General features: G+C 45.2%; 1 protein-coding gene across 3 annotated transcripts in view; it reads right to left on the bottom strand.

The window, feature by feature from the left end:
• Positions 1-6203: 6203 nt before the first annotated feature.
• The window catches only part of LOC149364252 (E3 ubiquitin-protein ligase MIB2-like), a 75066-nt gene continuing 67558 nt past the window's right edge, over positions 6204-13711 (bottom strand). For all 3 annotated transcript variants that reach the window (XM_089574195.1, XM_089574196.1, XM_089574194.1), the window contains 3 exons: positions 12328-12509; positions 9186-9382; positions 6204-8543 (listed from right to left, as the gene is read on the bottom strand). In XM_089574195.1, coding sequence (XP_089430321.1) covers positions 8317-8543; positions 9186-9382; positions 12328-12509 — 606 coding nt within the window. In that variant the 3' untranslated portion in view covers positions 6204-8316. The remainder of the gene's footprint in view (positions 8544-9185; positions 9383-12327; positions 12510-13711) is intronic.

The raw sequence follows: 13711 nt of genomic DNA on the forward strand, positions 1-13711 counted from the left end.
AAAAAGTTTCCAGTGGGCTAAATGAAGCTTCCAACGTCGCGGTTAGTACCGGAAGGTGATTGCTGCCATGAGTTGTCGACGACATCCCATTTAAAATCGTTAAAAACAGACGGTGAAATAAAGGACAAATCAAAACAGATCATTTTAATAATAATACGATTAATAATTTTAATAAGATAATTTAATAATGATAATTTTAGTAAGATCCTCTATAATTTTATCTATGGTATTGTTTTTTCATTTCCCAAGAAAGAGGAATATGCATTAAAATCGCCAACTGCCAGATAAGGCTCTGGTAGTTGCGCTAAAAGGTTTTATACTCTGTGTGGGTCGAGGTATACAGAGCACACTGTAATAGTTTTGTATGCAAGTATAGTGGCTGCTACAGCCTGTAATTTAGTTGTAGGTCTCACTTCACGGACTGCTATACTAGTCTGCACGAAGATAGCTACCCCTCCCGATAGCCTTTTTGCCTGCTCTCGGTCATGGCGGAATACCATATATTTCTCAGTAGATTTTTATGCTGGGGACCTAGGTTAGTTTCCTGCAGGCACAAAGTAACAGAAGAGAATGAAGTTGAGATGTCATTTACGTCATTTAAATTATTTAAAAGTCCCCTGCAATTCCAATGTATTATGAATGCCATCTTGTTTTGTGTGTGTGTGTGTGGGGGGGGGGGGGGGGGGTTCAGGTTGGCTCCATGATTCGGGGCTTGTCTCTTTTTTTTCGATCCAGGGTGTTCCGCCGTACCTGCGACGTCAACGGCACGGAGCTACCCTGGAAGAGGCGATGGACGATCGTGCAGACTGCACGTGGGTCTTTGTGACAGACCTCGCCTCGTGGGCAGAGGTCTTGAGGTCCGTTGCCCCGAGAGGCAGCATGACCTCCTTTGGAGGTGGTGGAGTAGTGTTAGCTACTTCCACCTGGGGAGAGGTTGGCTTCGCCGCAGCCTCACTGCGTGAGGTCTGGGCAGGTGCCACAGGCCGGTGTGATGGATCGCCCCGTTACACCAAATCGGCAAAGCTTATATGTACAGTGAGAGAAAAATTGCCGTGTTCTAGCTTCTTTAAATGAAAGGTTTTCTATCGTTTTCAATGTAATGATTTCTTTTTCTCTCTTCCACGATGGGCAAGACCTGGAGTAGGCTGGGTGCTCGCCTTCGCAGTTTGCGCAGCGGAATGCTGCTTTGCAGTTTTCTGAGGCGTGTTCTTTTGAAGCGCATTTCGCGCAGGTTTTGCGGCCGCGGCAACTCTAGGAGCCATTGCCAAATCTTTGGCAATTGAAACAGCGTCTGGGGAAGGTCTCATGGCAATCTTTGTGTACCCCACTTCGATGGAATCGGGGAGTGTGCAACAAGTGAAGGTAAGTACAAAGTGCTTCGTTGGAATTCCTTTGTTTTCTTTTCTTATTCTGATCCGTTCAACTTTGGTGACATTTTAATCGGCTAGGCCATCCAGCATTTCCTCTTTCAACACTATAGCCAAACGGGCGAGTTGGTGGTTCATATTGAATGCCAACAGCGCAAACGACGCAGACAAAGTAGAAGAAAACACAGGACAAGCGCTTGTCCTGTGTTTTCTTCTACTTTGTCTGCGTCGTTTGCGCTGTTGGCATTCAATTTCCTCTTTGGTGATTTCTATAACGTTGATTCTAGAGATCACACCACGGACAGTGCTTAGTGACCCAGCTGTTGGGTGTGTCGGAGATACGGATGTCCCCAAATGCCAGATTGTTGGAGAGTTTTGAAACCTGAACTTTGTCGCGTATTTCTAGGAGCAAGTTTCCACTAGCTAGTTTGGTCACCCTGTAACCGGGGCCCAAGGCTTCTTTGAGACACTTCACAACTATAAATGGTTATATTTTCATTGCTGGTTTTTCAGGATCTTCGCTGTGGACCACGTGATATTTCGGGAAGGCTTCTTTCGTTTTCTGTACAAACTGCTTGGTTACATCGGTTCGTCCTCTCTTCAGAGGGTGATCGTTTGATGAAGGAGGAGGAGCCATGGGATATGTACATTATTCGGCTACGGTGCCAAGCCACCCACCACGGAGCCCAACAAGGGGACGCGACAGGTACTTGCAAGCAAGCCCTGCCCACGCCAGCTGTACAACCCAACTATAACCAAATATGACGCAACTCAGGGCAGTTGGCCACACAAGGTTAACCCTCGCCGCCAGGAAAAAAAAAACCAAGAAGTGAGTAGGAGACAGTTGAGTTGTGAGAAAGGAATATGAACGTGATAGATGACAGGAAAAGGCGACTGCCGATTTCCCCCGGTCGGTTCAGGCCGGAGGTGCTGCCTACAGGAAGCTGGTGCCAAAGCGGTGTGATGCTTCTGCCGAGGGGCCTTAAAGGTCCAAGCGCTCGGCATCGGCTCAACCACCAGGATCCCCTTTTCCCTGGATACGGCGATGCCACGCATGGCTTAGCGCGGGTGCACGAGTTTCTAGTGACGCACTGCTCACCCTCATCCCCCTGCGGGGATGTCCCTGCGGATGCTCAGGAACCCGTGGTGTCGCAACTCACCAACATCTGCATGAAGCAGATGCCCCTGCGGGGTTTTGAAATAAAGAAGGACCTGGCTACTTCCTTTGGAAACGTCCATATCTCGCTATAAACACAGCAACAGCAGGGGCTAGTTTGCAGTTCACTGCGCAGGAGCCGCACCAAACAGATACTTAGTACTTACATGACAACATGCACAAGGAACGTCAGACGTTTCGACTGTCTGCTGTTCTTTTTGCATGCAGGGCTGGATTAAGAAAAATGAGGGCCCTGGGCTAATGCACATGTAGGCTTTCCCTTTATTGACACCCTCCTCCCTCGCCTCCTGCTACACTACTGCAATATATCCCATATTTCATTTTAATTCCACTAAATTTAGAAGAGCGAAGTGCGATCAATGGGATTCATGCGACAGTATACGCATTATAGCGTTAGTTTTACAGCACACAAAACACAACGCGACTCTTGGAACTCGCGACACGTGTCCGTCCGTGGCCGACCGCCATAGAAGAGCCACGTGGGCCGACTGACAGCGTGTGGGGCTGCACAGCAGCACGCGCCGCTTCCTCTCCTCTTTAAACGACACCGCACACAAACCGACACACGGGTTTTGTTCGCAGCACTGTTTTAGGGCTAACGCATCAAAGAAAAGCAGACTGAGCTAGCTTCCCACAGTTGCGCTGGGAACTACGGCAGCGACTGCGAAATAGAAACCCCCGTTAATAATTGCCCCGAGAGGGTAATATTAAAGGTTAAAATTATTTTTATTTCACAATGATCTTTTACTATTGCCCTCGTGGGGCACATTTGAACAGCAGAATTTAAGTCCTGGCTCAGTGGTTTGCGCGCTTGGCTGCTGAGCCAACTAGAAGTGTGGCAGCTGCTGCGCCTTTTATTTCCACAAAAATTAAAATTTTTCACCTGGCTCTACGAAACGAAGCCCAAGAAAACAGAATGAGCAAAATAAATTGCCCCGGCCGAGGCGGTCGCATTTCGCCGGAAATGCTATGCGAGCGCACTTAAAGAACCCGAGGTGGTCGAAATTATCCACAGCCTTCCACTACGGCCTCCCGCATAGCCGGATCTGATTGGGGACGTTAAACAACATAAACGAGTGTTTCGCTTTCCTAGTGGCCGCCGGAGCACGAAGTAAAATTGTGGGTCTTCCAAGAAGCTAGCACAGCTTCATTTGTTTTTCAACTAGGTAAATTAGATAAAGAAAAAAAACTTGGTGTTGTATACAACAATTCTGACAAGCGCAATATCTGTGCGAAACTTGAGCTCGAATAATCCACCGCAAAACTGAGAGGCGCATTCTACTGCACGTGTTTATTTCCTCATTAATACTTGCACAAGCAGACGCCACATCAAACGCCGATACGCATTCTGGTTTCGTTTTTCCCACCCTGCTCTGGCAGTAAAGTATTGCATTCCCTTACATTTGTAAGCCACGCAAAGGGTGCAATGCAAGTATTTTTCACATCGAGCACAGCATGCATATTAGCGGATATATTTGTGGTTTTAAAGATTACTGGATTTTTAGCGGATTATCAAAAAGCAGCTCCAGCGGAATGCTTGGCGCCGAGGCAGTAGTCCCGCCTCGCCGCTCTGTAAAAGCGGATGTCGACGCCAGGATTCTCAAACGCACTACAGTTTCAACACCACACCTCAGACGCCACTAGACGGGGGAGGGAGTTGATAGGAAACCACGAAAACCCTTCCTCATTCCATAAGCAAACGCATATATCGCTTCGTAAGAAAAGGGGCCCCCTCGGGGTGGAGGGGGATTCCTGTTTTTGCAGCTCGATAAGCTCTTCCCAACTGATTCGGCTACGCGAAGTTACATAAGGTGGGGGCCCGTCTCCTCGTTCTGGTTTTCTCGCTTCAAACGTATCGCTCGAAGTTTAGAATAAATGGGCCCCCTTCTCCTGCTGCCGCAGGTGATGCCCTGGGCTGCAGCCCCCTTAGACCCCCCCTTAATTCAGTGCCCTTTGCATGTCTCTGTTCTAAGCATAAGTCTGGCGTGGTTTCTGCAGTCTATATCTTCTCCGCACTCCTGCCATCTACACCCCCACACCCTCCTTCTGGAAGACCACTCTTCTGGCCACATAGAGCCCGCCGACCTGCTGCACATCTGACCAAGTGGGTCATGCTGGAAGGAGCAGCCTGAGGGTTGGCTCCTGAACTATCGGACCATCCTGATAGTGGCCGGCTAGCTTTCTATTAAATAGAATGTTTTCTTCTACGACTCCTCTTCTTTAGTGATCGCATTCCTGAAACGGTATATTGGCAAGTGCGAAGGCATGCACCTCTCATTCTAACGAAACCTTATTATCCGAAAGAGCTCGAGAGTGACATGCCTCCGCCCGGTCGCCTCTTGGTGCCGTAGGTGCCACCACTAGGCACCACTCCTGCTCCTCTGTCGAGTTACTATTTCACTGCCCATCACTACGCACAGAAGCATACATATTATATTATTCACGAACTGGTTTTTACGACATGAGCCGTTACGGAGCACACCCCGAGCCGTCACGTGGATGAAGCCCGTACAAGAGCACCGATCAAAGTTGCCAGGAGAGAAAGATGAGAACGAATAGAGGGGGGTCGTGGTAGAAATAAAGGAAGTAGTAGGGGAAGAAAATGCAGGGATGCTATTGCTGACTGAGAGATTAAAAGAAGAGATAAAAAACGAATAAGCGCTCCTTAGAAAATAACTTGAGAGAGTACCTACCAGGCCATTATAAGTCCAAGAAATGCAAACCAGAAAAATGTAAACATATATCACTGAAACGGTCAAGATTATCGGCAAAGAAACGACCGATTGCAACGCGAAATTGTTGAACCCTACTACATATTGTTTTTTTTTTTGACTGGGATAGAAAGCTGGAAAGTGTGTGTCAGTAAACAGTCTGTGGGACTCGGCGACTAGTAACCAGGTTTCTTAGTAGGACACGTGTAAATCAAGAATGCAGTCATGGGATATGCAATTTCCATTGCAATATCTTATCCAACCCCTCCTCCCCCCCTCCCACCAACCATGTGCGTGTTGTCATGATTCACCAATAGTGTCCAGGTGCAAGTATAAAAAAAGATGGCACAAAGCTACAATACACCAGTTGACAGTTGGCACTTGTCCTGTCCAGTTTGTTCCTTCCTCATGCCTGTCTTATTCACGCCAAGTTAACAGTGATCATATGAAACAACTACAGTTGGTTCATCCCTCCAAAGCCTTCCAAAGAGCTCTTCTAATACTATAACGTATTTTGAGTCTAACCTTCCACACCATTCCTGGCCTTTTTACTGTAGCTTCACAAATGAAGCTCATTTCCATGCCACTGCCTTTTGAAACATAGTTCTGGTTTGCCGAGGCAGAAAACTCTCCGTAATGCAGCGGTAGCAGTGTGTCTGTCGAGCTGTTAGCCTGGAAAGATCACACGACAGCGCAATATGTAAATGCTGCATTAAAGAATTTTTATGCATTACTTACGAATAGCTTTGGATAAATTGCAACCTTCCGCATGCTTTGTATACTACAGGCCCACAGGGTCATGGATATGTGTTGCCTTATCAGAAGGATCAGGAAAGACGCCGAACTTTTGGTAAGCTGATGTAGCAGAAAACTCACCGGCTGAGTGAAGAAATTAGTTCGAATTAATGGTAAAAAAATTTTTTGAGGGAGATCCATGATAAACCATGATAAAAGCAAAAAAGAAACAATAGTTTATTGGCCATCCAGTCTCTGTTTACAAATGCAGGAAGAATTAGTTCGCAGTCAGTCTTCCTAACGTGCCACGATGATCAGGAATAAAAACCTCTTTGGCATCACCTCGTAAACATACATGGTTACATCTGGTACTATAAAAAATAATGCCCAAAATCACTGGTTCATACATCCTTATGTTGAAAAAATGTGTATATTGTGTATATATAGCATATAAACAGGAGTTAGTAGCCAAACAAAAACACGATTCTCGAAAAAAAAAATGTTAACAGTTGTAATGTTCACCAAGCCAGGCAGCTGATGACCTTCACTACTCTCCAGAGTAAAGAGACCGCACTCCGCCCTGAATTGTCAACCTAACGAAAGCTGTCAATGACCACTTGGTCACTCAGTGCAAAAAAGCTGTACGATAGATAGTATCACAGAGGGCAAACAACACTTTTTACAGCGCGCGAGACGATACAAAGAGTGGGAAAATGGCTGACCACTCATGCCTTACCTGCACGCCTCTGCTCTGAAAGAGCTTTCAAGATCTGGCGCACACTAGTAATGACAGACTGCTGCATACGTCAATCATACACAGGATGCATACGCAGGAAGCCTCGCAGACTGCCGACATGGGATCTGAATCACAGGAAGGTTACCAAGCGACATGCAATATTTATTTGAGCTTGCGAAGTTCCTTAACTGAAGAGCGACAGCTTTGAGTCTAGCCTAAAATCAGGTAAGGGCTCTTATCTATTTAAATCTCCAACAAATGTGCACTAATTTCCCACAATCTTCATTAACGGTTCCACTGCCAAAGTGTGTGTGTGCACGCGCGTGTGCGTGCACGTGTGTAATCGTATTTGATGTCAAAGGACGCACTTGGCACTATCAAGGGTAATTTTTTTTATCGTATGATGTGACCAAAGGACAAGAAAAAAACTTGACTGAACCAAATGAAGGATTAGCTTACAATGTATGTGAACCAATATTCATCCCCTACTAGGAGTACTGCTTCCACAGACTGCCGCTCTCTCTAGGCAGCTGAGCGGAATTCAACATACATAGTTTTGGTGTAATGCAAGCAAGAAAAAAGCTTTGACATATTGGTTTAATGGGTTTTATACTCGCCAAACTTGGGGAGTATGCTAGTGTCTTGGATATCATTATTAGAACAACAATAGAGAAAAAGAGGACAAGCTATAATTGTGAGATGCCCAACCCTCTTTCTCTTCAATGTTGGCATGCATGTAAAGTCTGTTGCATATTTCAGACAAAAGGACAGAATGACGATACAGACTGTGATAAAACGTACACTACTGTACAGTAATGCACACACAAAAATAATATCCAGGTTGACAAGAAAGTTGCTGGCTATTCCTTGTACACTCTTCAAAAAAAGTTCATTACACATCACCTCCCCACTCTCGCTTCTTGTGCTTCTCTCTGCATCTGTTTCGAAAGTACAGTAATTTGGCACTTAAATTCTCAATTCCATAATTAAGTGAACAAACTGACTGCGCCACTATTAACAGCCTAGTGAGCACATGGCTTTACTGGTTTGCACACAAATCTTTACCACAGCTGCTGCGGCTGGTACTTAATAAATGTGTTTGTTTGATTCTTGTTAGCCTAGAAACTATTATAAAACTGCCAAAAATGCCGGTGGCATTCATAAGTAATGCCAGCAGCATGTAGCTGAACAAGTGCTTGAAAAAGCCAATTTTTCTATGCTCCTTTGTAGCAGATGATAGAAGAAACACTTCGCACAATCTTGAGGAACGTTTCAACAAATGACCTGTCCAGCAGCAACACAAAGCTTTGACGTGCACTTATAACCATGGGCGTCCAGAAGGGGGCAGTTGCTCCCCCCCCTGGAAGTACGGATATTATTTATGCACTAGTTCCTTTTTGGTGCTAACCTACCGCCGCCCCCATCACCGGACATCGGGTGCCCTCACCACCCCCCCCCAGGAAAAAGTTCTGCTGACGCCCTTGCTTATAACCCACCCAACAAATGCACGACAAAAAGCCTTCCGTGATGGCTATGTCGTTCAAAGATAGAAGAACAAGATATATTTTTAAACGTATACAAATGAGCGATCTAATAGAGCTTGATCCTCTTGGTGATCGTTTCGCGGCACATGTGGCAGGCGTCCAGGTCGGCAGAGCAGTCTTCGCAGGCACCATGGCCGCACAGGAAGATAACGTTGCGGTGCCGTTCCATGCAGATGTTGCAGCTGTGGGCGTCCTCGAGCTCCTGCAAGCGTGCCTCGAGCTCTTTCTGGGCACGCTGCCGTTCTGCATCCGCACTTGAGCCTTCCCTCTCGGCTACGAAAACCAAAACAAGCAAGTAGGTAGTCAATGAGTGCACAAGGGAATGACTGAGTTAGTGAATGATTGAGCACGAGTTAGTAGGGCAGTGAGAGTAAGTTAGTGAGTTAGCATTTGAGTGAGGGCAAATTGTTGAATGAATGCATGTACAAGCAGATTTTGTAAACATTGCGTGTTTTGTTGCGGATCACGGGTACCGCATGCCACACTGACTGGCAGTGGTAAGTGCTCACATTCAGTGTACCTTTTCAAGGCAAATCAGCACAGCTGACACCAAATGCGTTGTCCATGCCCGCCATTATACTGAGTACTGCAACTACCACAATGAATCGAGCATACGGCAGGTTTTCTTTGCTGCTAAAAATGCTGCCCCGTTACCCAACTCTGTGGTGTAGTCAGCATTTAAATTGATCAGCTCCAAAAGCTTAGAGCCAACTGAAAGTAAACCTCCAGCAATCAGCTTAACAGCACTGCCCTGGCACTCGCCTCATTCCATCCACTGCTATTCATATGAACTTCGTGGGCGGATGAAGGCCTGACAAAGCGTACCCGATATGACTACGAGGTGTTTATGCAAGTGCCAGTTGCGCCCCAAAAGAAGAGACAGCAGTGAATATCAAAATATAAAAGGATGCTCACCGCTCGTGACTTTCCCGGTGATAGGCACACCACATGTGAGGCAGCACTTCATGCGCCGACAGCACTCTGAACAATACAAACGATGGCCGCATGGCTCAAACCACACATCGGCGGCAGCCTCGCAGCAGATTTTGCAGGTGCCACTTCCATCTCCAGAGCCGGTTGCAGCCGTGGAAGTGGCCCTAGTAGTTGTCTCTCTGCGGGTATAAAAAGCAAAAAATTACAGCTGGTTTTATAATGATGGTTCAATAGCGCAAACACACACAGACCAAGAAAGAGACAAGACACACCACACACCACACACCACACACCACACCCCACACACCACACCCCACACCAACACACCAGCTATTGGTGTTGCGCTATTCAATCATCATTATGAATCTACACCAACTAGCCCAATCTGCAGTTCTTCTACAGCTGGTTTTAGCTGGTGCCAACTGTTTTCCCCTGGTCCCAATTGGGACCAAGTGTTGCAAGCTGGCTTCCAGGGTGGAGATTTTTGGTCCTAGCTGGTAGTAATCTAGCACCAAATGGAGATCTACAGCTGGTATCAATTGACAAACACTGGAGAGCCAGCTGATCTCAGCTGGGACTATGTTCGGGCATATATGCACACTGAGCCATACGCTCTAGAGAACGAGCTATGACACTTGCTTGATAGAAGCAACATGTCACTAGTCACTGTACTGCTTTTATCATTTGAACCGCTTGTTTTCAAACGCCGACGAGCAATAATCCCGCGGTCATCATGTCCCAGTCTAAAAACACAACAGAAAATTTTCTGTCGGCACAACATTAAATTTTATGTAATGTTCTTGCCCATGAACTTGTAGTAAAACAGAATTTTGCGTAGTTACTAGAGAAAAGCACTACACATTTACAGACTACAGAAAAGTAATACTAACCAGCAGAAAAGTCTGTCACTACGTAAAAATTACAAAACATTTTGTTGTATTTCTTACACAGTTCAGTCATTCTTTTCGACCAAGATGGGTCAGTGCAATATGCCTTTTTTAGCAGGAAAACGTTATGTAATGTTCTTGCCTCGGAACTTGTAGTAAAACAGAATTTTGCGTAGTTACTACAGAAAAGCACTACACAATTACAGACTACAGAAAAATACTACAGAAGAACTACAGCACTACAGGAAAGTGCAACTAAACAACAAAGAAGTCTGTCACAACGACAAAATGCCAAAATATCTTGTCGTATTCCTGGCACGGTTCTGTCATTCTTTTTGACCGGGACGGGTCAATGCAAATCGCGTTTTTTAGCAGGGAAACATCTGAAGGCACACGCCGCTGCCACCTTAAGCAATCCATTTCTCACAAAGAGTGCATCTCTGACCACAGAAGTGCCAGTCTTTTTTAAATTCCCTATTTTCGTTTCGAGCAAAGTAATGCCATAGTAAGTGTCTCACTTATTGGTGCACACCTCAAGCATGCTGGGAAGGGAGGAAGGAAGGGGTGAAAGAGGGTAGAGAGAAAGAGAAGCTGTAGTGGAGGGCTCCAGATAAATTTCGAAGACCTGGGTTTCTGCAATGTGCACTGACACTCCACAGTACATGGGCTTCTTGCGTTTTGCCTCTGTCATCACTATCACGAAGCTAAGCAGTGAAGGCTGCCAATATTTACACAATCATGGCATCTTTTAAGCATTCAGCACTGATTCTTCTGCCAACGTTCTATATCCTCCTCATACTACGCATATATTATAACTGTGCAGTTGTTTTCTTAACGGTTTCTAAGGGATGCTCCTCCTGCATTCCAGATGCAGTGTGAAACCACTGAATACCCACCGCACTCAGATGGAGTTGCTTCGTCAAAAAAACTGCACAGCAAAATTAGAGCTTTGAGCAGCCTCCCATGTGGGTGTTCTAGCTAAATACATGCTCTAACTTGTGGCCACAATAGTAAATGACAAGTTATTTATGCTTTACCATAACATTGTAATTTTGATTTGAATGCCTTCCAGCACATGCATACGCAAGAGAAGGTGTCACTTCCACTTTTTAAGATCTTTTAAGTGAACACCGAGACTTCAAAAATATGCCTTGATTCGCTGAGTTATTTCGCTCAGGTTTGATGAGAATATGGGTGTAGACAGGCTTAATTTACAAAACCGCGTTACTTTCATTATTCTCAATCATTTCCATGCAAAGAGTTGTGGCATGCTATCTACTGCAACAATCCGTGTGGCCGTCATGTTTCGTATACAGTCCTCCAGAGACCGGCAGTCCAAATTGTGTCTCCCATTTTGTAAAGACTTTAGGATAAGATTATTTCGTTCCAAAACATGATTGCAATATCTTCAGCTGCATTTTGAACTTTTGGCTTTGTGCCGGGAAATGTTTTATATGGAGAAAATCCTTACATCCATGAAGCACAGAGGAAAAATAGAGCCCTCTGTTAGCTCCAATGTACGCTTATGTCTGTTGGTTACACTACTACGAGCGCCAACAAACGCTTGAAGGTGTTTTAATGCCAATTGCAATAGAATTAAATTCGCTTGCTTTTATTTACTGTTACAGTAAAATGTGCTTGCAATGATTCCCAGATTTTTCAGAGCTCCAGAGAAGCAGGGAAACAATACACATTTGACCGTACCCACTAGGCTGCAGCTCAGGTTGAAATAGTAGCTGAGATGGAAAATGGCTTTTTAAAGCACTAAGCCTCCTTCCATTGGAGGAGAACATATAATCACTGAGAATTAACCAAACGTCTGCCAGTTCGTAGCACAGTAAATTACCATAGGAGCAAAAGGAAAATCAATTCGAAAATTCAGCGTGATGGCACCACGTATCACCTTCTCAATGAAAAATATTGAGCTTTGCCATGACAATGCTGAATCAGAGGAAACCTTAGTAGCTTTAGGCAAATGCATTATAGTTTGAACTATCCGCTGACCTTAAATATTCATAATCTTGAACGCATTCCCATTACAACTACAATCTTATTACGAGGAAAGTACTAAGAAAGATTCCTTACTTTTAACTTAATCGAGACATAGTTGTTGGTGCTTCGATCTTTTTCAACAGCAACAATATCAAACTCGTTGCAGTTTGTGTGTGCAGTACAATGCCAGCTGGCAGATCATAGCAGTGAAACAAACAATACAGCTGAAATGAAAAAAGAGCTACCGCTTCTTGGTCCTCCAGATCAAGAGTTGTTCCACCACAGTAGCGCTGTTGGCCATCTGCAATGGAGTTATTCCTTTCTTGTTCTTCCTGTGAAGGTCTGCTCCTCTATTGGCCAAAAAGCAGGCCATAGCCAGGCTGCTGTCGACCCCTGACTGAGTCGTCTCCAAAAGCTGGCTCACAATCTGCGCAACACAGGCAAAAGGAGTTGCAGCAGAACTCCTGCTCAGACGTGCAAGGCAGAATAAAACTGAATAAAACTCCGTGTTACTGCAGAATAAAACTACAAGGGCCCTGAACCCGCTCCTTCTTGAGTTTGGCAAGTCATCACAATCAGCTCCTGGAATGCACCGTCATTAATGTATCAGCCAAGTTACGCTGGCCGCCTAGCACGTAGTGCCCACAAATAGGGAGCAAAGATTAGGTGTCCTTCCTTACTAACAACTGTCTTATCGTGTGAGTATGACGCCATATAGCAATGCATCTAGGCGACACAGGCGGGGGAAGCAAGGTGAGGGGCACCGTTGCCAGGTCCTAACAAGCATGCAGTGCTACAGAATGCAAATCGATAAAACAACGGCTAGTATTGTCATTTCCTATCTGCCTCTGCTATTTCACTAGAAATAAATTGTGAAATCCACTGCCAGCTAGATTAACTAAATGCTCTACCGTTCATTGTAGCAAAGGCGCATCCTTGCTTCATTGGTATTAGGGCCAATGATCTCATCATTGGGTTTGGGTCTTTTGGGTTTGGATAATCCGCCAATCGCTACATATCTTTTGCACTCGATGAGAACATAGTCCTGGGGAAATAATAAACGAAACCACACTCCAAACAGTCTGACCTATGAGGCTGGAGTTGGCAAAGAAGGCTCTCACGAATGGATTTGGCTTGTTCCGTACATCAGCAAGCTCTCGCTCATTTTTAATTCGCGATAGGATTTGTGGGCAGGTTTTCTAGACGCTGCTGGGCAACTTTCGTTCTCATAGCTTTCACAAAAGTATGATCTATGCATGACCATTCCACTAAAGCATACTTTGAATCAGTTTCAGTTTCTTGATTTGGCTCATTTTGAAAAAAAAAAAAGTTCAGAGGGCTGTTTATAATGCTTGCGTGCTGTGAAGGCAAAAGCATTAGTGTGTCAACGTGAGCATTCGGATGGAAGCAAGTTGTGCCCTGAGAAATAAACCAAATACGCGCCTCCGAATGCTGATTCCACAAATGCTTAAGCCACAAAGATTGCAGTGAAATACACAAACATTTGGTTCAAATATCTGTCACAAGCTATCCTCCAACCTGACTAAGAGACATATGTTTTATTCAACGAGAAATCGTATGACACTACCCACAATGGCGTAGTACAAGGAATGGTTGGTTATCAATTTA

Source organism: Amblyomma mixtum, chromosome 2 (genome assembly GCF_055824585.1).
Source record: "Amblyomma mixtum isolate Tamu chromosome 2, ASM5582458v1, whole genome shotgun sequence".
NCBI lineage: Eukaryota > Metazoa > Arthropoda > Arachnida > Ixodida > Ixodidae > Amblyomma > Amblyomma mixtum.